General features: G+C 42.1%; 1 protein-coding gene across 11 annotated transcripts in view; it reads right to left on the reverse strand.

Annotated features, from left to right (window-relative positions):
• Nucleotides 1–23351, reverse strand: part of EIF2AK4 (eukaryotic translation initiation factor 2 alpha kinase 4) — a 110423-nt gene that overhangs the window by 7443 nt on the left and 79629 nt on the right. For all 11 annotated transcript variants that reach the window (XR_002345549.1, XR_002345551.1, XR_002345552.1 and 8 more), the window contains 10 exons: nucleotides 21868–21917; nucleotides 20855–21023; nucleotides 19391–19507; nucleotides 17224–17289; nucleotides 13196–13366; nucleotides 12654–12788; nucleotides 10312–10419; nucleotides 9378–9506; nucleotides 7761–7847; nucleotides 1794–1906 (listed from right to left, as the gene is read on the reverse strand). Coding sequence is in view for 3 of the 11 variants with exons in the window: in XM_021097878.1 (XP_020953537.1) it covers nucleotides 1794–1906; nucleotides 7761–7847; nucleotides 9378–9506; nucleotides 10312–10419; nucleotides 12654–12788; nucleotides 13196–13366; nucleotides 17224–17289; nucleotides 19391–19507; nucleotides 20855–21023; nucleotides 21868–21917 (1145 nt within the window). In the remaining 8 variants the exon portion in view is untranslated. The remainder of the gene's footprint in view (nucleotides 1–1793; nucleotides 1907–7760; nucleotides 7848–9377; nucleotides 9507–10311; nucleotides 10420–12653; nucleotides 12789–13195; nucleotides 13367–17223; nucleotides 17290–19390; nucleotides 19508–20854; nucleotides 21024–21867; nucleotides 21918–23351) is intronic.

Consider the following 23351-nt stretch of genomic DNA (forward strand, 5'->3'; position numbering starts at 1 on the left):
AGTGTCTTAATGTTTGTCTGTACTAATAGTCACTATTAGTTGACTATTTTTTGTTTTCTCTGCCTTTGATTTGGATCCTTAATTGTAATACCTGGTGACTTCAAGAACATATTCCCTTAAAAAAATCCTAATGGTGAATTTATTCAAGCTAGGTGCAGAGGGGCACCGGTAGGGGCCAGGGAGGGAGAAGCTAGCAAGGACATTTATTTTATATAAGCCAAGATTTCTCAGTCTTGGCACCACTGACATGGTGGGCCAGATAATTTGGGGGTTGGGATGGGATCAGTTCTGTGCACTAGAGGGTGTTTAACAGCATCCCTGGTCTCTGCCAGATACTAGTGGTACCTCCTGTTGTAACAACCAAAAATGTCTGCAAACATTGCCAAATGTCCCCTGGAGAGGAAAATCGCTACTGGTTGAGAATCACTGATCTAAGTTCAAAAAAAAAGTAGAGTACTATATTTTCTGATTATAGCCAAAAATATGAGTTACAAATATATAGAAAAAGAAAATTAAAGATCCCTCGTAATTCCACTAACCAGAAATAATTATAATTGAAAATATGGTCCATCATTACAGACATTTTTCTCTGTATGGACTATATATATATATACCTTGGTTGAAACAAAAATGAGATCATACCATACATCTTATTTGTGGACATCCTTCCTTGTAATAACAGCTTTATTAGAATCATCATTTTAAAAGGCTGGCACAGTGTTTCACTGTATTTAACCAAAATTCAAACAATCTTCTATTAATGAATAGTGTGACATTGTAAGTGGGAGATTGTCAAAGTGTGGTCCAGGGATCTCTGGAGGTCCCTGAAATACTTTCACAGGGTATCTGCAAGGTCAGAACTATTTTCACAATAACCCTAAAACATTAATTATCCTTTTTATTCTTATCCTCTCATGATTGTGTATTAGAATTTTCCAGAGATTATATAATGTGTGATATCACAACAGATTGAATGCAAAAACAGTTAAGACAATATAGTTTCTTTTACTGAAGCATTAGCGATTACAAAAATGTAAAACAATGCATTAACAGTGTCTGCAAACGTGAAACAATGCCCCTCTTTCTTACTAAATTTACTTTGTTTTGGACAACAGTTATTTTCCATTAAAAGTATTATTTAGGTTTGCATGTGATATGTTTTACTGTTATTTTAAAATAAGTATTTTTAAAATGTTTACATTTCTAACACAAAAATTATTGATAGATAAAGTCCACATAAACAAAGCTCGCTGGGGTCATCCTCAAAATAATTTTTAAGGGTATGAGAATTGCTATTAGAAACAGTGCTTCCAGAGGCATCTTTGTACATATCCCTATGGAATAATTTTACTATCAGTTCCTAAAGTGGAATTGCTGGGTCGTTTTTTTTTAAGGCTTTTAACTTTGTTAAATTCTTATCCTGAGAGTTGAACCAATTTGCATTCCCATGATGAATATGTAGAATCCTTTCCCAGAACATTATTAGGAATACTGTCCCAGAATATTAGCTCTTTCAAAACACTACTGAAATTCACTAACAGACCAAATAAGATAACAGCAGATAGATTTTGGTTTCTTAGGCTTTTCAAAATGATAAAATGTTCTCTGATGTGTTAGAACAGATGTTGAAAGTAAGATATACACTTAAACTGCTGAGTTATTCAGAAGCAATAGAATGGTTCATAAAAAGTTATCCTAACCTATCTTCGCTTCCCAAAGGTTAAATTGACTTTTAAAGTAAATGTACAGAAATTCTATATAGGCAGTTTCTGAGCTTCTGTTTACTAAGTTACCTGATAGTCCTCTCATCACTGACTTTAGTTCTCAGCTTCTGCAAAACATGGTCCACCAGATCGGACTCCAGCACACGTTTCTCTGTTTGTCTTTCTTTCTCAAAAGACTTAACCTTAAAAAGAATGAAACAGATGTGTCATTTCTAAAGCTAACAGGCTGAAGAATACCACAGTAAGACTAATAGTCAACAGTTTAGGTTGGTGGCTCTTAATTAGGCGTGATTTTGATCCCCACAAGACATGTGATCAGAAATATCTGTGGTTGCAACAACTGTGGGGGGGTGCTACTGGCATCTAGTGGGCAGAGGCTGGGGATGCTGCTAAGCACCCTACAGTGCACAGGATGCCCCCATATCTAGCTCCAAATGTTAAAGTAGGGCTGTTGAGAAACCCTGGGCTAGATTAGAATATCTTATAAATGACAGAATTTTAAAAAAAGGCCAAGACGAATTTCATTCTTATTTTGTTCTTTGACATATTTCTCCCCTTAAAACATCTTCTTGGTCAGTCACTAAGGTTTCTACAACTCCTCCGTGCCTCCTTTCCAGACCCCAGTCCTATCACCCCACATTTATGGTGCCTGCCCTTTCATCTTCACTCCCATGGCCAGCACCCTGCCTTGGCCTGGGGTAGCCTGAGAGTCTACCCTTGTCTACCCCCATCTTCAGTTTCCCCTCACTCCACTCCATGCTGTGCATCCATGCAGATTAATTTCTCTCATATACAACTCTGACCAAAAACGTAACATTGGCCCCCCCACTAACCGATAAAGTCTGAATTCCTTGTTTGGGTATTGTGGCTCTCCACGAGCTAGCCAGAACCATTCTCTCCTGCTGAAGTGCCCTTCTTCACAATCCTGTGTCATCCCAAACAGACTATTTGGCGGTGACACTAGAATAGTTGTCTGCTGGCTGCCTCTACCCATGGAAAAATCTCTAAAAGAATGACCATTACCATTACTATTCCTTTGCTTAAAAGGCCTTTTTAGCATGTACCTATATCCTGCCCATCCTTGAGGGTCCAGCATTAATCCCACCTCCACTCTGGAGATATCCTTGCTACCTCTGTTGTAATGTCTCAGGCTAATGAACCCTCAGAGAACTTTCCTATAGGATTCTCATGGCATTTAGCATTTTCTGGCTCATGATCATGAATGAATGTCTTCTAATCCCTACCAGATTATAAGCTCCTTGAGAGCAGAGCCTGTGGTTTAAATATGCCTGCATCCCTCATAGCCCTAAATTTAATCCCTCCTGTACTGTGAATGCTTTTAAAATGCACTTGCTGAATGGGGTGGGGAGGACGTGATGTCTTGCCCTTTAAATAGGAAGATGATGCTACTGACCCACTGTTAAGAATCCAAAGAACTGGATGGGCTAGAATAATGTATAAGATTACTTTTTTGTTTTTGTTTTTATTAAGGGCTGCACTTGTGGCATATGTAAATTCCCAGGCTAGAGGATGAATGAGAGTTGCAGCTGCTAGTCTATGCTTCGGCCACAGCCATACTGGATCCAAGCTGTATCCATGACCTATACTGTAGCGTGTGGCGATGCTGGATCCTTAACCCACTGAGCAGAGGCCAGGGATCAAAACTGCATCCTAAGGGACACTATGTCAGGTTCTTAACCCACTGAGCCATGATGGAACTCCCTTTTTTTTTGGAAGCAGATTCTAATTTAAGTTGTAAAAATTTGATAATCCTTATAGTAGTATGTTATGATGCTGGAATTATCTAGCAGAAGCTAGATGCTCGTCTCATGGTAATATTACAGGAGCAATCACTGCTCTGGAAGGGGCCTGATCAGTGGGATTTAGGGTCATTTATGAGTTTGCGATTAACAAGCAGACTAGTTTTGGGGACTTATAAATCTTCCCATGAAGAATTAACTACTACAAGTATTGTCTTCCTGCCTTAAACAACTAGAAAACCAGACAAAATATATAAACAATGGTTTTCAGACACTAAACAACAAATAGTGGAGGACTGTTATCCTGAGAGAAGAGAAAGAGAGTGAGCCTACAAGTGCCCCAGATTACTGTGTTGAAGAAATCTGCAGACTGCAGTGCAGGGGGAGGAACCTTAACAGAGACCAGGAGTTAAGGAGTTGCTTAGCTGGAGTTCAGGTAGGCCAAGATGGCTAGAAATTGTAGGGCAGAGGACTGGAGAGGCGAGAGCGACACAAAGAGAAAGATTTCTGAGGCTCTGCAGACAAGTCCACTCACACTGTTGGCAGAGAACTGATCTGTGCATGAGTGAGAGGAAACTCTCCAAGACTGGGGAAATAACCACCAGAAATGAATAGGCATGATAATTTCTGAAATCCACAGGGCTGAGAATAGTTATTGTTCTTATCAGAGTAGAGAGACCTCATGATACACTGGGCTGCAGGCAGAATCCTCCAAAGGGTACTGTCTTGACTAAAGGCTGCCCTGGATCAGCCCTAACAAAACTTAAAATCAAGCCAGAAAGAACTGAACAGAATTCAAGGATCTTAACTACATCCTAGAACAAAGTCCAATAGTATTTAAAGGAACATAAAACCCAGCACCAAAAAATGTACAGGAGTTCCTGTGTGGCTCAGTGGGTTAAGGACCCAACATTGTGAGGATGTGGGTTCAATCCCTGGCCTTGGCTCAGTGGGTTAAGGATTTGGCTTTGTTACAAGCTGCAGTGTATGTCACAGGTGTGGCGCAGATCTGGTGTTGCTGTGGCTGTGGCCTCAGATGCAGCTCCAGTTCAATCCCTGGGCCAGGAACTTCCATATACTGCAGGTGTGGCCATTAAAAAAGAAAAAAGTAGGAGTTCCCGTTGTGGCGCAGCGGAAACGAATCTGACTAGGAACCATGAGGTTGTGGGTTTGATCCCTGGCCTCGCTCAGTGGGTTAAGGATCCAGTGTTGCCGTGAGCTGTGGTGTAGGGCAGCAGTTACATCTCCAATTCGACCCCTAGCCTGGGAACCTCCATATGCCACGGGTGCGGCCCTAAAAGGACAAAAGACAAAAAAACCCAAAAAAAAGTAGAATTCATATGTTCAACAACCAGCCAAAAACTACCAGTAATGCAAAGTAGAAGGAAAATAAGACTCATAACCAGGAGAAACATCAATAGATAGAAACAGACTAGAAATGTCAAGATGATAGAATCTAAAAGGACTATTATAATCTTATAAAAAAATAAAGGATGGAGTTCCCATCGTGGCACAGTGGTTAACGAATCCGACTAGGAACCATGAGGTTGTGGGTTCGATCCCTGCCCTTGCTCAGTGGGTTAACGATCCGGCGTTGCCGTGAGCTGTGGTGTAGGTTGCAGATGCGGCTCGGATCTCGCGTTGCTGTGGCTCTGGCATAGGCTGGCAGCTACAGCTCTGATTAGACCCCTAGCCTGGGAACCTCCATATGCCGCAGGAGCGGCCCAAGAAATGGCAAAAAGACAAAAAAAAAAAAATAAATAAATAAATAAATAAATAAATTGGGAAAAAAAAAATAAAGGAAACAAGAACCATGATGGAGAGAGATAGGAAAGACATTAAAAAAAGGACAAATATAACTTGTTGGGATGAAAAAACTATGATATCTGAAATAAGAAATGCACTGAATGGGATTAATATCAGATAAGATATTACAGAAAAGATCAGTGAATAATCCAGAAAAAAGCAGAAGAAAAAAAAAAAACCACACGAAAGACTGAGCCTCAATGAGCTATCAATGAGATATCAAATGGTTAACATACTGTAATCAGATTTTAAGAAGAAAAAGGGGCAGAAAAATACCTGAAGAATTAGTCTGAAAAATTTCCAAATTTGTTGAAAACTATAAATCTACAGTTCAACGAATCTCTGTGAATACCATGTATTAGAACATAAAGAATATCACATCAAGGCACATCATATTCAAGTTGCAGAAAACCAGTGATGAAAGAAAATCTTAAAAAGGTACCGGAAAATAAAAAGGTACATTATAAACAGAAGATCAAAGCAGACTTTATAAACAGAAACTATCAGGTCAGAAGACAATAAAATCCATGCTCAAAGTGCAAAAAATTTAAATCATGAATTCTATACCTAGCAAAAACATCTCTCAAAAGATGAAGGCAAAATGAAGACCTTCTCAGACCAATCACATTTGAGAGAATTCATCACCAGGAGACCTGAACTAATTAGAAATATTAGGAAATTCTTCAGTCAGAAGGAAAATGAAATCAGAGTATTTGGCTGAACACAAAGGAATAAACAGTTTCAGAAATGGTAAAATGTGGGTAAATGACATTTCCCCTTTATTGTAAAAACCTTTTAAAAAGGTGACTAACTAAAATACTAACAATGTATTATGAAGTTAATAACATATGTAGAAAAAAAATGGCAACAACAGCACAAAGGATGAGGGAAAATGGGAATATGCATTTTTAAGGTTATTACACTATATGTGAAGGCACATTTTTTGAAGATAGAATGTGGTTAGTTAAAGACATATATACTATAAGCTCTAGAGAAGTCACTAAAAAAACTTAACAAAAATGAGAGTTATAGTCAGTAAACCAATAGCAGAGATAAAATGGAATTAAAAACTATTAAATATGAAAAGAAGGCATGAAAAGAGGAGAAAATGGGGGTGGGGGAAGATGGAACAAACCGAAAACAAAGAGTAAAATGATAGATTTAAACCCAACCATTTCAATAACTGCATTACACATAAATGGTCTAACCATTTCAATTAAAAGGAGTGGATAAAAAAAACAAACCTCAACTAGTTACCATCTCTAAATCCAAATTTAGCAGAATGAAGAAAGAAAGAATAGAAATCAATAAAATAGAAAATGAACAAACAAAAAAAAGAGAAAAAAAATCAATGATATCAAAAGCTGGCTTTCTGAAAAGACAAAATTGATAAACCTCTACCACCCAGGTGATTGGGAGAAAAAAAGGGTGAAGACATCAATTACCAATATCAGGAATGAAAGAGGGGATATCATTACAGATCCCATAGATAGTGAAAGGGAATATTTGAAAACTCAGGTGAAATGGAAACAGTGAGAAAGATACAAACTACTAAAACTCACTTGAGGAGAAAGAGGCAAACTGACAGCTCTATATCTAAGCCCCTCTGGTTTTACTGGTGAATTCTACCAAATATCTGAGGTTAAATAAGACCGATTCTTCACAAAATTATCCTGCAAACAACAGATCCAACTCATTTATGAAGCCAACATCACTATCAAAAGCTATCAAAACCAAAGACATTTATAAGATAAAAACAAGGGGAAAATATTTTTTCCTTTAAAAATAAAAGTTATGAGGTGATGTATTTATGAGCATTATGAGTTAAATGAAATATAGTGAAATTGGTTAGGAAGTAGCCAGGGGATGTGCCAACCAGCAGGTATCAGCTATAGTTATTTATTTATTTTTTGCTCTTTTGTCTTTTTAGGGCTGCACCCACAGCATTGGAGGTTCCCAGGCTAGGGGTCCAACAGGAGCTCTAGCTGCCAGGCTACACCACAGCCACAGCAACTTGGGATTCGAGCCTCGTCTGAGACCTACACCAGAGCTCAGAGTAACACTAGATCCCCAACCCACCGAGTGAGGCCAGGTATCAAACCCACATCCTCATGGACACCAGTCAGGTTTGCCAACCACTGAGCCATAATGGGAACTCATTCTTTTTTTCTGAGAGAAAGGGAACAAGGGGAAAAAGGTAAAGAGAAACAAACAAACAAACAAAAAAACAAAACAGATACAGTTTTTACATTTTTTTTTTAAGTTCAAAGGAAAGTGTTCAGATTCAGATTCTCTCTTTTTTTATACATGTTCTCCAAAAACAGGCCCAGCAATTCAAAAGGAGAATGAAATAATCGATTCCCTCCCGCACCCAAGGCCAGGGCCTCAGTGGGAAGGCTGGGGGCTTCACAGTTAATAGAGTTCGGGAAATCTGACTGTTGAATTGTGAGAGATTTCCTCTGGTCTTTACCTTGACATGGCTTCCTTCTTTATCTGACACAAGGGCCACATAGGTGATTTCATGATGTCTGCAGTACTCCTGTAACTCCTCTTGGGACTGAAACAAATAAACACAGAACACCTGGAACAGCTTCAAGTAATTAAGGAGAATGAAAACAGTGTGTTCAGTGTATTCTCAAAGGGAATTACTCAACATGCTGATTTCAGGGTTTATATAAATATCAAGCAAGAAGTGTACGCAAATTCAAAGGAAGACCAAGACTTCTTTTGATTTCCTGCTTCTGCTATTGTTCTAAGGGGCCAAGTCACTCAATGGGATTATGACACTGTAAGAGGTTTTTGGAAGCTTCACAACTTGATAGAAGGTGCCCAAAACTAACACACACACACACACACACACACACACACACACACACACACAGTGAAAAGGCCTTTGGGGAAAGCCAAGGCAGCAAGAGAAATAGTAGAAGGTGAAAAGAAGAACTGAAGCATAAAGCAAAGAAGCATCAAAGCAGAGAAACCTGCAGGGGATGCTCCTGTACTGGGCTGAAGTCACCATCACCCTGAGCTGATAATTTTACTCTAGCACAGAATACTTTTCTGACAATTTATAAATAACATAAGCAAGTGGAATAGGATATTGCTCTATAAAATGATTATAATTTTTTGCTCGGTACACTTCTACATGAATTTTTATATAACACACACAAAGATGGCCAGCAGCTCTTGGCAGGTGATGTGGAAGGAGCAGGTGGGAGGGTGGGATTCTGTTTCCCAGGGCACCTCTTCATGCTTTGGGGCACCATGAGTGTGGGTGAACCTGGATGACCACTTGGAAATGCAGCCCCTTCCTTGATCTGCTTGTACACAAGTAAGTCATCTAAAGCCCCCCCATACTAAAGGGTGGGCAGGTGCTCAGTGGTGCCATTTTCCCACCTCACACCCAGAAAAGGCATCAGGCCTCCCGCAGGAGGGCTGAGGATATAAAGCTACAAACACTGAACACAGAAGGCCTTTGGGAAGTGTGCTTGGTTGGATCATGGTCCTGCAAAGATGTCCACATTCGGATCCCTGGAACCTGTGCTATCACTTGACTTGGTAAAAGGGACTTTGAAGACTGATTAAGTTAAGGGTCTGGAGATGGGGAGATTATCCTGGGTTATCTAGGTGGGCACAGTGTTTTGATCACAAGGGTCCGTGTATGAGGGCACCAGGAGGGTCAGTTAGAGATGGAAGGAAGGAAGCGTAGGGCAGAGTGGAAAGAGGAGGCCACACCGCAGAGGTAAGAGAGATGGAGGAGTGCAGAAGGCTCCCAGGAGCTGGAAAGGCAAGGAAGTGCATCCTCTTAAAGCATGCAGAAGGGACCAGGCTTATCGGACACCTTGATTGTAGCCCAGTGAAACTGATTGCAGACTTTGAATTCCAGACAGGTAAGATAATATACAAGTGTTGTTTTGAAGCACTAAGTTTATGGTAATTTGTTACTGACACAGTCAGAAACTTATTCAGGAAGCAACTGAAACCAGAGAGAGAAAGAATTTGGCAGCAACTAGGGCCACAGAGGATGATTTGCTACTAAAGCCATGACTATTGGCACTCGGCTCTCATACGCTTTTTGTCTCGTTACCTGTGACCAGTCATACATAATTTCTGCTGTGATTCCCGCTGACCAGAGTTTCTGGGTTAGGTTAATGGCCCTGGACATGGACATCTGGCCAACACTTACAACCAGGAGGTCACAAGAGCTTATTATAACCTGGATTGGAAACAGAGTGAGGGGGCATGTAGGTGAGACCAGCACTTATGTGAAAATAGGCACCTTCAATCTTATACAGCAACATAAATGCAGAAGTCTTTGATTGATTGACAATAGTTTAAAAAAATGACAATCAAAAAATTTTTATATTAGTCTTCCCCCCCCCATTTCTTGGGCCGCTCCTGTGGCATATGGAGGTTCCCAGGCTAGGGGTCCAATTGGAGCTGTAGCTGCCAGCCTACACCAGAGCCATAGCAACTCGGGATCCAAGCCGTGTCTGCAACCTACACCACAGCTCACGGCAACACCAGAATCTTAACCCACTGAGCAAGGCCAGGGATTGAACCCCGGTTCCTGGTTGGATTCGTTAACCACTGAACCACGACGGGAACTCCTATATTAATCTTCTAAGACAGAAATAATTTCAACTACCCTAAGTCATCAAGAAGATATTCTTTTCCTCGGGAAAACTAATCTTGCCTGAAACATAAGGGAAAAAGACATTTCTAGCTTCGTAGAATAGAGCAGTATTTATGAACAAAGAGCTTTGATGTGGGTCTGCTAACAAGTGTAATATCTCACATTTCCATAGCATCATACAGATGAGGAGAGTAAGGTTAGTGACTAAGATCCCCCAGCTAGAAAGCAGAGGCTAAGTACTGACACCAAGACTTAGGCTTATCTCTCATGGCAAAGGTAATCTCCCCAAACCTCAGTCTATAGCCACCACTGCTGGGGCTCCATGTAAATGACTACAAAATGAAAGACATCTCAAAGAACACTGGAAAGCAAAGCCAGAACTTACGGGTTCTTCCATGTTGAGGACAGCAGCAGTTATCTTGTCTATAGCTATGCTGACCCCAATGGCAGTTGGAACTGGCCCCAGAGCCTGTGGTCCTCTAAACTGGGGAATCTGTGGAGAGAGACACACAGCTCTGGTTATGAAATGGAGAAGAAAGTGCAGTTATAGGAAAAGCAATGATTGGGGGCATGTACTCTAACAGCAACTTACCAAAAGGTTCAAAAAAAGTGTGTGCATATGCATGTGTAGCAAGAGCAGGAAGCAGGTGTACTTACAAATTCAGGAAACGTTAATGAATGCTGCATCTAGCTCTGTGCTTTTCAACATGGTAGCCATTAGTCACTTGGGGCCTGAGCATTTGAAATGTCTCATCTGAACTGACTTGTGTTATGCATGCAAAACACACGGGATGCAAAGACTGAGACTGGAAAAGAATGTAAAATAGTTCCTTAATAATTTTTGATGTTTGGAGTTCCTGCTGTGGCTGGGCACAATAGCAAAATGGAGATAAGAGTGGAAACAATCAGAGAAATGGAAGATAAACCAATCTAAATAGATTATAAAGCAATATGTTCTGGAACCACAGAAGTATAACAAAAGATGTAACATTTGTGTCATCAGAGTCCTAGAAGGAGAGGAAAAAGAGGGTAAAGCTGAAAAAATTGTAGAAGAAATCATGCCTGAAATATTCCTCCACTGACACTGTGTTGGATAGTGGTGAAAGTTCCAGTTTCTCATTCAGTGTCCTATGATACCACCCCAGTGGGGAGGGGGGCCTTGTTACTGGTTGGGAGGGGATGGAAGTTGGGGATCCTGGTTCCACTTACTCTGCTAGAGGAGACACTACCCCCAAGCAGATGTGAAAGTCCTGGCTCCCCATTTAGCCTTCTCTGATGCCTGCTGTGACTTGGTTGGGGACGTACATTGGCAAAAGACAAACTTAGAGATTCAAGAAGCTGAGAAAATCCAAAATAAGACAAATCCAAAGAAAGTCACACGAAGACAAATCATAATTAAACTTCAAACTAAAGACGAAGGAAAAAAAATCTTAGAAGCATTGAGTGAGAATCTTCTTTCTTACAGGGAAAAAATAATTCAAATAACAGCAGATTTCTCATCAGAAACTGGAAATTTTGTGTAAATTCAGTAGATGGTCTTTTTTTTTTTTCTTTTTTTGATTTTCTCAGAGTTTTACACTGGAAACAAAAAGCACAACACTGTCTTAAGTGGATCTCAGTGTACATTGAGGAAATATTTAGGACAATTGTAAGTGAGGAATAGGTAAGGGATATAAAGGGAGGTAAGGTTCTTTATTCCATTTGTCTTGTATCTCAACTGTGGTGGTGGTTACAGGAATCTACACGTGATAAAAACAGCACAAAGTCACATTGCTGTGGCTGTGGCTGTGGCCAGCAGCTGTAGCTCCGATTTGACCCCTAGGCCTGGGAACATCCATATGCCTCAGGTGCGGCCCTAAAAAGCAAACAACAACGATAACAACAACAAAACACAACACAGAATCAGACATATACAGCGTACTGATGTCCATTTCCTGGGTTTGTCATTTTATTATAGTTATGCCAGGTTTAACCATTGGAAGAAACTAGGTAAAAGGAACACAACACCTCTCTGTACTATCTTTGCAAAATTCTGTCAATCTATATAGTTAGTGAGACAAAACATTAAAACATTGCAAATGTAGTTCATAAAACATTTCTATTCCTAGATAAAATATATAGAGGTGTCCACTTATGCTACTGGCTCAATTTTTCTGTAGGTTTGAAAATTTTTTTAATTTTTTCTTTTTTTAAAAATGATTTTCATTTTTTCCATTATAGTTGGTTTACAGTGTTCTATCAGTTTTCTACTGTACAGCAAAGTGAGCCTGTCACACATACATATATACATTCTTTTTCTCACATTATCCTCCATCATGCTCCATCATAAGTGACTAGATACAGTTCCCAGTGCTATACAGCAGTGAAAAATTTCTTTTTTTTTTTCTTTTTTTTTTTTTTTTGGCTTTTTGCCTTTTCTAGGGCCGCTCCCACAGCATATGGAGATTCCCAGGCTAGGGGGTCTAATCAGAGCTGTAGCCACTGGCCTACACCACAGCCACAGCAACAAGGGATCTGAGCCGTGTCTGCAACCTACACCACAGCTCAAGGCAATGCCGGAATCTTAAGCCACTGAGCAAGGCCAGGGATTGAACCTGCAACCTCATGGTTCCCAGTCAGATTCGTTAACCACTGTGCCACAATGGGAACTCCAAATTTCAAAACCATAACTTGAGAAAGAATGAAATTAAGCCTAAACAAATCAACAAACGCAGGGCAGGCCCTCACCAGCAGGTCATATCTGCCACCAGCTGCAAGGATTTCAGATATAGCCCTTTGCCTCCGTCTGATGATCGCCACAAACTGGAAGATGATTCCATTGTGCTGCTGCACCTTGTAAACCAAGCCCAAATTGATCAGGACCTGAAAAGGAAATACCACATACACGTGTCAGGGGCTCAAGATTTAGAATGGGCAATGCTGAAAACACCGTCTCCTAGCAAGAGCATCAGAACAATCTGTTTAGCATAAACGAAATGTTCACTAAGATCTGGCACATTGTCTGTTTAACACAAGCCTGCCAAGAAAGAATAACCACTTCTCTAAGGCTGGACATGGGAAGAATTACTGCACAACAGGAATTTTGATGCTTGCAAAGATTCTGATTTAAGCCAAAAACATTACTAGCAATCAAATGTTCCAAAATGCAGAGAGAAGAGTTCTGGAAAAATAAAACACTTACTAGCATTAATAAAATAAAACCCATTTCCCCCTTGTGCTATTTATTAAGGCCACAAATCTGTGCTACCAGAATCAAATGGTGGCCAAACCTGTAACTTGATGCCAAGTTTCTTCAACAGTCCAACAACCTCCTCTAGATCTTTTAAGCCATACTTCACCAACTGGGCAACACCTGTTTTCTGTTTTATTAATGAATTGATTGTGGGTGTTAGATCTTGCAACTCTCCCTTCTGCTCAATAAATTTGTAGAGTCGACATAGCTGGAAAGCAAAGGAGGCACAGTTAGCTTCCAATCCCGGCAAGAACTCACTTTGCAGTGTGATTCCTTCATACAGGGGTGCTTGACAGAGCTTCTGCACATCCCAAAGGGTAGAAAATTGGTCAAAGCCAATTTTAGTCTTTCCCACAATACTCTCTGTGGATTTCCCTTTTCCAGCAACTCGAAAGCAACTTGTAGAAGTGTCCTAGATACCCACTGACTACTCACAGTTAATTTTTTAATGGCCGCATCTGTGGCATATAGAAGTTCCCAAGCCAGGGACTGAATCTGAGCCATAGCTGTGAACTCCATCAAAGCTGTGCCAATGCCAGATCCTTTAACCAAACCCACTGCGCTGGACCGGGGATCGAACCAATGCCTCCACAGCAACCCAAGCTGCTGTAGTCAGATTCTTAACCTACTGTGCTCTCACTAATTTTTAGGTGCACACACTCACAGAGAATGCTGACTCCAGCAGAGCAGACCCTGGCACTAGCAGAGCCACCATTATATATTTCCATGCCAGTATTGTTCCTCTCTGCCTTCCTCATTCTCATGAATTCCCATTCCTACAGGCACATCAATGGACAGGAAGACAAAGTCTGACTTGTCCTAGTATTACACTGAGTTAGACAGGAAGTCCCTTCCCTTCCTTTTGAATAATTCCTGTTTGTAGCCTTGAGGTGCAATTTGGATACCACCTCCTACAGGCAGGTACCCATTCTTCTCTCTAGCTCATACCTCCATCCCAGATCCCAACTCTTACCAACTGTACACATCGTCTTCCCCAGGAGGGGGCAGCAGCTACCTACTATCTATCTGTGGGCCAGGCACAGTCCCTGGCACATAGCAGGTAAGAGGAAATAACTATGAGCATAAAACCAGAAAGATTCCCAGGAGCTAAAATGAAAACTAGGGAACAAAATTTTAGCTAGTCTGACTACAGGCAGGTAGAGCCTGGTTCATCTATAAATTGGCACATGGAAAATAAGAGCTGAATGAAGACTTAGCTTAATGTAGCTTAATGATAATAAACTCCTTGTATTTTTTATTTTATTTTATTTTTTTTTGTCTTTTGTCTTTTTGTCTTTTGCTGTTGTTGTTGTTGCTATTTCTTGGGCCGCTCCCACGGCATATGGAGTTTCCCAGGCTAGGGGTTGAATTGGAGCTGTAGCCACCGGCCTACGCCAGAGCCACAGCAACGTGGGATCCGAGCCGCGTCTGCAACCTACACCACAGCTCACGGCAACGCCGGATCGTTAACCCACTGAGCGAGGGCAGGGACCGAACCCGCAACCTCATGGTTCCTAGTCGGATTCGTTAACCACTGCGCCACAACGGGAACTCCAACTTGTATTTTTTAAAACCTTAAAGTGTTAAAATCTAATTTCTTTATTAAAGACAAGAATTTTTAATTTTAAAATTGTCTAATTTTAATTTTTTTTCTTAATAATTTTTTTCCTCTCAACACATTTTAACATTAAATTACCCCATTAATAAACTCCCAAAAGCACTAGAGTTAACACCTCAGATTCTGGTCCTCAGCCTATTGTCAACTGACTCCGTATGACTTGGGATAAGCCACAGAGCTCTTTGGACCTTAGGTCCCTCATCTGTAAAATATGAAAGCTGGGCCAGATATCTGAAACTCTTCTGCAATATTTCTACTCCTTTTCTTTTTCTTTTGTTTTTTTTTTAGGGCCACACCCATGGCATATGGAAGTTCCCAGGCTAGGGGTCCAGTAGAAGCTGTAGCTGCCGACCTACGCCACAGCCACAGCAACACCAGATCCTTAACCCATTGAGCGAGGTCAGGGATCCAACCTGAGTCCTCATGGATACTAGTTAGATTCGTTAACCACTGAGCCACAACGGGAACTCCTCTACTCCTTTTTCTAATATCCTTAGAGTTCCCTTTTAAAATAATGAGAGTACCAAATGCCTTTATGAGATACTAGCTTTTCATTTCAAACTAATCAAACACACAACTTTGAATTAATGCTTAATATCAAATGACTGGCAAGTAGAGATTTAGCAAAAAGAGAAGCTGGAGCTCCCATCGTGGTTCAGTGGTTATCAAACTCAATTAGTATCCATGAGGGCGTAGGTATGGTCCCTGGCCTCACTCAGTGGGTTAAGGATCTGGCGTTGCTGTGAGCTGGGATGTAGGTTGCAGTCATGGCTCAGATCCTATGTCGCTGTGGCTGCAGTGTAGGCTGGCGACTACAGCTCCGATTTGGCCCGTAGTCTGTGAACCTCCAATGCTGCAGGTGCAGCCCTAAAAAGACAAGAAAAAAAAGATCTGACATTTTATTTATTTATTTGGCTGCACCTGTGACATGCTGAAGTTCCCAGGGCAGGGATCAAACAGGCGCCACAGCAGTGACAATGCTGGATCCTTAACTGTTAGGCTACCAGGGAACTCTGAAGCTGACATTTTAGCAACCAATGCAGCTCTCCTGTGCAAGTGTGAAATATTTTGAAATGTGACATTAGCTCAAAGAACGTTTTGGGCTTTTTTTGCATCATTTATACACAGAACTATTTCTGCAGATGGGCATGTGGTGGGTATTATGCATCTAGGGTATTAGGGACATGCTGTCCTTCATATTAGCATATTATGCCCTTGGGTCACTTTGCAATTATTAATATCTCTTCCAGTACTTACATTTACACTTTAACCTGGTTTAACTTCTAGAGCCCCAAGTGCTATGTACCTGGGTTATTCTCCCCCTACCTGCAAATTGTATGGGTGGTTTCTTCAAGCCCTGGTCTATGTGCGCCCTTGAAAACTGTCTAAAGGGCTGAGGCTGGCTATGTGCTGTCCAGACCTCCTCATGCTTTTTCTTTTAAAGTTTCTAATGGCTCCATTATTCACATGTATGGTTTTCACAAAGTTTTCTTTAGTTTTTTTTTTTTTTTAATTAAAAAAAAATTGAAGTATAGCTGTTTTCCTCATGACTTTTAAAGGCCAATAAGAATGAAGACGTTGAAAGCGGTCTGTGGACTCTTCAACTGACTCGTCTTTAATCCCTGATACACTGTAAATGTCCAAAAGTGACTCTGCCTGGCCTGTGTACAATCATATTTTAATCTATGCCACATGTGAATTTTGCTCGTTACCACAGGATTATGTAACTGAGTATCAGACCAAGGTCTATAAGGGTTCTGGTTAAAAAAAGAAAAATATCCTTGTATATAAATATTTAGGAAAATGTAAGAAATCCCACTGTCTTCTCCTTTTCAGGGACTTAATTGTGTGGGCTAAAGATCCAGGTCCAACATGATGGTTAGAGAGAGAATAAGGCAAACCTGTTTATTACCCCGTGAAATTTTCCTCATTGCCAATTCGATCAAAGGTAAGATTTTAGGGTTAGGAAATGGACTGGAGGAGCAAAACCCTTAATTCAACTCTGAGCTGTTAGAAGACTGGGGGTGGGGTGGGGTGGGCTGTCCCTTGTGGAGGGGGGAGGTGGACACCCACATGAATTTGCAGAGCTCCGAGCCTCAATCTAGTCCCTAAGAATTGATTTCAGAAGAGGGCCAGCAGTATAAGGTCTGCTCACAGGAGGCTCCACCAGGCACAGCCTTTACAAGGGAAGTGAAAGAAAAGTGTCAGGAATGAACAGGTTGATTACAGCACATTCAGAAGTGGCGTGGAGAGACATTCTTTGATCATGGCACGGTTTCTCTTTCCCTAATCCTAGAGGTTGCCATGGTACCTATTAATGCTCAAGGGGAAGTCGGTCTGAGGTGGCAGGAAGAGTGGCTTCCTTACTATGTTGAGGCCTGGGTGACATTTTCTGGAACCACAAAATGACAGAGAGAGCTGTAATCACACCGTTAGAAGGTACTTACACTATTCGACGACAAAGACAGATTACAAAATTTAGCTTCCACTTCTCTCCTTGTCAGCTTTTCTGTCTAATGGAGAAGAAAAAGGTAATAATGAGTCACCAAATGTGGCCCTGAACAAGATCCAGGCTAATTCTGACAGGTATCGCCTTCATTTTGGATAAACTGCTCCTAACCATGAAGAGTAGATTAACTCTGATGAAAAAACTACCCCAATTCACATAAAACTATAACTAACATTGTTTGAAAATGTGAATATCTCTGACATAAAAGAATAAGGGGGGAGTTGCACTTGCTGAATGATGAGGTAACCCAGAGTTAAGGCCAGAGGTAGACAGGCTTAACTAGGGTGCTTATCTTGGGGTAGAGGGAGTCACATCTCCCTCATGCAAGCCACGGACGGATGGGCTCTGAGCGTGATATCCCACGCTGGCAGGCAGGCTGCAGGACTGGCCAAGAGTGACCGGAAGCCCCCCGCACCCTCCCCGGGGTTTATGCCAGCGTCTCACTTGACACTATGCTGTTTCTGTCCCTGCCAAACAGCAGCAGCACTTTGGGAGGAAAAAAGAACCACTGAGAAGCAAACTTTAAAGGTAGGGCCCTTGATGTGTACCAGGCAGACGAAGGAAAAGTTAGTTAAGCCTTTTAGTGTATAAAAAACAGCAAGCCACCATGGACTTCCATGCTCATCCTGCCTTAAGCTTAGGCTGTCTGGCACTGTTAGCTACTGAATCTCTTGGATGCTCTTATTTATTATGAAAATAATCCCTAACATAAAGAAATTAGAAAAGATAAGGATTCACTTCCATCCCAGCACTGTAAATATACACTCTTAAGGATTTTCAATGTCTCCCCTCCAGGCTCTGCACTCATACTATTTTATCTGCACACGTACTAGAGAGTAAGAATACCAGGATGTGACTAAACTAGAAAGAGTGCCTGAAGGTGCTGCTGCCCCAGTTCCACATAAGGGAAGCAATAAATGAGGTGCCAAGGGAGTTCTAAACCAGTCTCCCCCAGTTCAACCAATCCAAGTCTATAAGTGACTTTCCTGATTAGCTCGGGCAGATTGGAAGAATTAAGGGCAGGGCATAAGTCTTTTCTTCTCAAAACTAACACTCCCTTTCTTGGCCTCTCTAAAGGATAAAAAGAGCACTTGTGAGGTTAGAGCCAGTTAATCCATGTAAATAAAGGGTTTAGAACAATGCTTGGCACATACACATTGAGCATGGTACATGCTCAATAAAGGTTAACTATTTTTAAACCTATTATTGTTAAGTACCAGGATCAATTACTTAGTGGTTTTTTCCCTCAAGAAGTAGGTTAGTGAAGAACTTAACTATATTACAAATTAAATAAGAAAATTCAAACTTCAGAAGTTAGCCTTAAAAAAAATACCTGGGATGGAGTTACCATTGTGGCTCAGTAATGAACCCGACTAGTATCCATGAGGACGCAGGTTCAATCGCTGGCCCCACTCAGTGGGTTAAAGGATCTGAGCTGTGGTGTAGGTAGCAGATGCGACTCAGATTTAGTGTTGCTGTGGCATAGGCTGGCAACTGCAGCTCCAAATAGACCCCTGAACTGGGAACTTCCATATGCTGCAGATGCAGCCCTAAAAAGAAAAAAAGAAACCTGAAGGTCACTGTAATACAAGGTTAGTACAGAATAAAAGCTCAACCAACACTTTTTTTTTTTTTTTTTTTTTTTTGTCTTTTGTCTTTTTTGTTGTTGTTTTGTTGTTGTTGTTGTTGCTATTTCTTGGGCCGCTCCCGCGGCATATGGAGGTTCCCAGGCTAGGGGTTGAATCGGAGCTGTAGCCACCGGCCTACGCCAGAGCCACAGCAACTCAGGATCCGAGCCGCGTCTGCAACCTACACCACAGTTCACGGCAACGCCAGATCGTTAACCCACTGAGCAAGGGCAGGGACCGAACCCGCAACCTCATGGTTCCTAGTCGGATTCGTTAACCACTGCGCCACGATGGGAACTCCTCAACCAACACTTATTAACTGTTGATAGAATCAAAGCCAATTGCTTCCTTTACCTGAGAGCAGTGAGGGAAGGAGAGACAATTCCCAATTCGGTTTTATGGTTACATCCCAAAGAAACCAGTCATGAACTATTATTATTATCCTTCAATATCAATTTGAAGTAATTAAATACTTACCACGGCATCATATAGAATAACATAGACTTGGTTGAGCTTATCTTCTGGGATCCCACAGTGTAAGAGTATTGCTTTCAGTAGCATGGTATGATTCAAGTAAATACTGTAATTTCTTTCCTAGGATGGAGAAATTATTGTTTTCATTATAAAAGCAATATAGGCATATGATCAAATCTAGAAGCTTATCACCAATTTACCAACCTGATGCAATGGAAGGATTTAATTATAGCATATAGCCTCCTAGTTTACTTTTTTTTGGTCTTTTGTCCTTTTAGGGCTGCACCCACAGCATATGGAGGTTCCCAGGCTAGGGGTCTAATCGGAGCTGTAGCCGCCAGCCTACACCACAGCCGCAGCAACACCAGATCCGAGCCGCGTCTGCGACCTACACCACAGCTCACGGCAACGCTGGATCCTTAACCCGCTGAGCGAGGCCAGGATTCGAACCTGCAACCTCATAGTTCCTAGTCAGATTCGTTTCTGCTGCACCATGATGGGAACTCCTAGTTTACTTTTTTATGTACCTTCTTCTTACACTGTTGTAGTCAAAGAATATAATATAATTTCATACTTCATTATATGCATCAGAAATACTTTGGTCTCCAGCCATCTTAAAAAGTCTGGATGCGCTCACAGAGATTTCAAAGCAGGAGCAGGCCTGGTTTAATAGTAACTGACCTATAATCACAGCTGGTGGAATAGGCATTGTTACTTTTGTCCACACCAGTCAATCAATAAATAAGCATTTGCAGGGGGGTGGGCTGTGTGCTGTGCCAGGTGCACCAGGGTGTACGGAAATGGGGGGGGGGCACACAGACCCTGCCCTGGAAGCCCTTGGAGGAAACAACTAACAACTCCAGCAAGTACTAGATGTCTCATCTCAGAAGACATCTCAGTGCCATGAGGGCTGAGAAGAAAAGGCGGCTGGCCAATGAGTGAGGGGGCAGACAGGCTCCCTAGAAGAAAGGGCCAGCCCATGGCTGGGTGGAGGAGCACACAGTGATTGCCTGGTGTTCATGGTAGTGGGGGTGAACTGGGTGTATGTGTGGGAGCTGGGGAGGGAAGGCCGAGGAGAGCAACCACTGTGCTTGCAGCAGCCTCCCACAGCAGGGAAGTCCACAGAGACAATGCAAAGTGAAGAAACCAGGGGTTAAAAGACTGGGTGCAGGAGGGAGCCTCCGAGGCTTCTCAACAGGGTATGAAAGTGCTCCAGGCTTGCAAGGGGTCTTAGCCTCTTTCCTCAATGTTTGGAAGAATGGATGGAGAAAGAACTCCCTCCCCTCAAAAAAAAAAAAAAAGACAAAGATAAAGCCTGAGACCACTCTCAAAAGCCACATTAACATCCCCACGGACTTTAGCGACAATGTGACTCCCTGTCAATGCCATCTGAAGAGTGGTGCTGTGGGCATGGGCCCATCGGTTCTCAAAGGACTAGTCCTGGGATGTTAGAATATGGGAGGGAACCTGAAGTGCCGGGAAGTCCTGGATGATTTCATAGATCGTATAGATGATTTCAGCAGTGGGAAGAGAGCTGTTGGTGGTAGAGGTGACAATATCAAATGCACATTCCAGAAGTTCTTTGGGATGAAATCGATCCAATTTGCGAGGTCTGAACACACGTTCTATGCAGTATCTGGGGAGAGAAACTCACATTTTTAAGGTCATTGCCTACTGGAATTAAATAAGTAGAAGAGATTGTTGAATAAAATAAAAAGAAAAATGAAAAAATTAATTAGAGGTATTTTAAAAGAATGTAAAGATATATTTGCACAGTTCCCATCATGGCGCAGTGGAAACGAATCCAACTAGTAGCCATGAGGATGCGGGTTCGATCCCTGGCCTCATTCATTGGGCGGATCCAGTGCTGCCATGAGCTGTGGTGCAGGTTGCAGACTCGGTTTGGATCCTGTGCTGCTCTGGCTGTGGCGTAGGCTGGCAGCTTTAGCTCCAATTAGACCCCTAGCCTGGGAACCTCCATATGCTGGGTTGCGGCTCTGAAAAGAAAAAAAAAAAAGAAAAAGAAAATCTCTTCTCAACAGTAAGTGCCTGGAGGTCCTTAGAGCTCAGTATTCCCGCTGGATTCACTCCACTTCTCTACAGGCAGCTTTTATTCAGTTTGTTTAGGTAGTTTTCACACAGAGTCCATTGGCCACTTGTCCCTTCAATTAAATTGTTAAAGAGGCCATCTGTGACCAGGAACAGCCAGATGTTTTTCCAAGCAACCATTTGTGAAAATAATTAGTTAATGTGGCCTGGGGACATGTACAAGGTACCCACCCAACTGCTTCATTCCTTCAAAGGGGAGGCTGCTAGTTCTGATCATAGAAAGGGGTACCTTGGCTGGGCTTTTTGACCATTTTCCAAACTCAACACTTTAAACCCCCAAGTCTTTACTGTGTAAAGATCATAGGAAATGAAACGTTATTCTCCAGTTTCTTTCCTACACCCACCAAATGAAACCCCTAATTGTTTCTTACCGTTTTAAATTCAATATATTATTTCTTGCCACATATCTTGCAAAAGGAACCTGGAACATAGTTTCAAAGGTCAGTGTCAGAATGGGCCAACTACACTTCTTCTTTTTTTTATCATCTTTTTGCCTTTTTTAGAGCCACTCCAGCGGCATATGGAGGGGTCGAATCGGAGATGTCGACAGCCTACGCCAGAGCCACAGCAACGCAGGATCCAAGCCGAGTCTGTGACCTACACCACAGCTCACGGCAATGCCGGACCCTTAACCCACTGAGCAAGGCCAGGGATCGAACCTGCAACCTCATGGTTCCCAGTCGGATTCGTTAACCACTGCGCCACGATGGGAACTCCTTCTTCTTTTTTTAAAACAGCTTTGCTTTGTAACTCTCATACCCTTTCAAAGTTTACAATTCAGTGTTTTTTTTTAAACAAAGTTGTGCACTGGTCTCCATGAGGCTGAATATCTTTCATAAGTTCATTAGCCCTGTGCATTTCCTCTTTGCTCATCTGAGAACTGCCTGGTTATACCCTTTGCTCATCTCCTCGTAGTGCTTTCTGTACATCAGGGATCTTAAACTCTTGCCTGTGAAATGCATGCACAATACAAATGAGCTTGTTAGCAGCCAACACCAACTGGTCAGAGTGTGGCTGTCAAAGGGAGCCCCGGGGATACAAAAACAAGCAGGAGTGAAGTTTGGCACACAATTAGCAGAGACACTTGCTGCTACAAGAATTTAATTGTTCTAGACACTAACACATTTGAAGGTTTCTGAAGACCTAGCCAGGAAATAAAGGGAAAAACTCTATTTATATGTCTGAGTGGCCCTGTTAGCTGGCTATGGCCACCTGGTGGAGCTCAGCACTGACGTGCAGATGTGGCACCTGCAATGCAGGGTTCTGGGGTCCAGGGCCATAAGTACTCTCGCTCTTGGCAGGGTGGCTGTCCACAGGGTCAAATGGTTATCAAATCTCCATAATGCTCTCACCCTGATAACTCCCTTAAGATTATATTTCTTAAAAGTGACATTGGAGTTCCCCTTGTGCCTTAGTGGGTTAAGTACCTGACTAGTATCCATGAGGATTTGGGTTTGATCCCTGGCCTTGTTCAATGGGTTAGGGATCCTGGCTTTGCTGCAAGCTGTGGTGTTGGTCACAGATGTGGCTTGGACCCAGTGTTGCTGTGGCTGTGGTATAAGCTGGCAGCTGCAGCTCTGATTTGACCCCTAGCCTGGGAAATTCTATGTGCCACAGATGTGGACCTAAAAAAACAAACAAAGGTGACATTAAGAATATAAGCCTGGGGAGTTCCCGTCGTGGCGCAGTGGTTAACGAATCCGACTAGGAACCATGAGGTCGCGGGTTCGGTCCCTGCCCTTGCTCAGTGGGTTAACGATCTGGCGTTGCCGTGAGCTGTGGTGTAGGTTGCAGACGCGGCTCGGATCCCGTGTTGCTGTGGCTCTGGCGTAGGCTGGTGGCTACAGCTCCGATT

Source organism: Sus scrofa, chromosome 1, assembly GCF_000003025.6.
Source record: "Sus scrofa isolate TJ Tabasco breed Duroc chromosome 1, Sscrofa11.1, whole genome shotgun sequence".
Lineage (NCBI taxonomy): Eukaryota > Metazoa > Chordata > Mammalia > Artiodactyla > Suidae > Sus > Sus scrofa.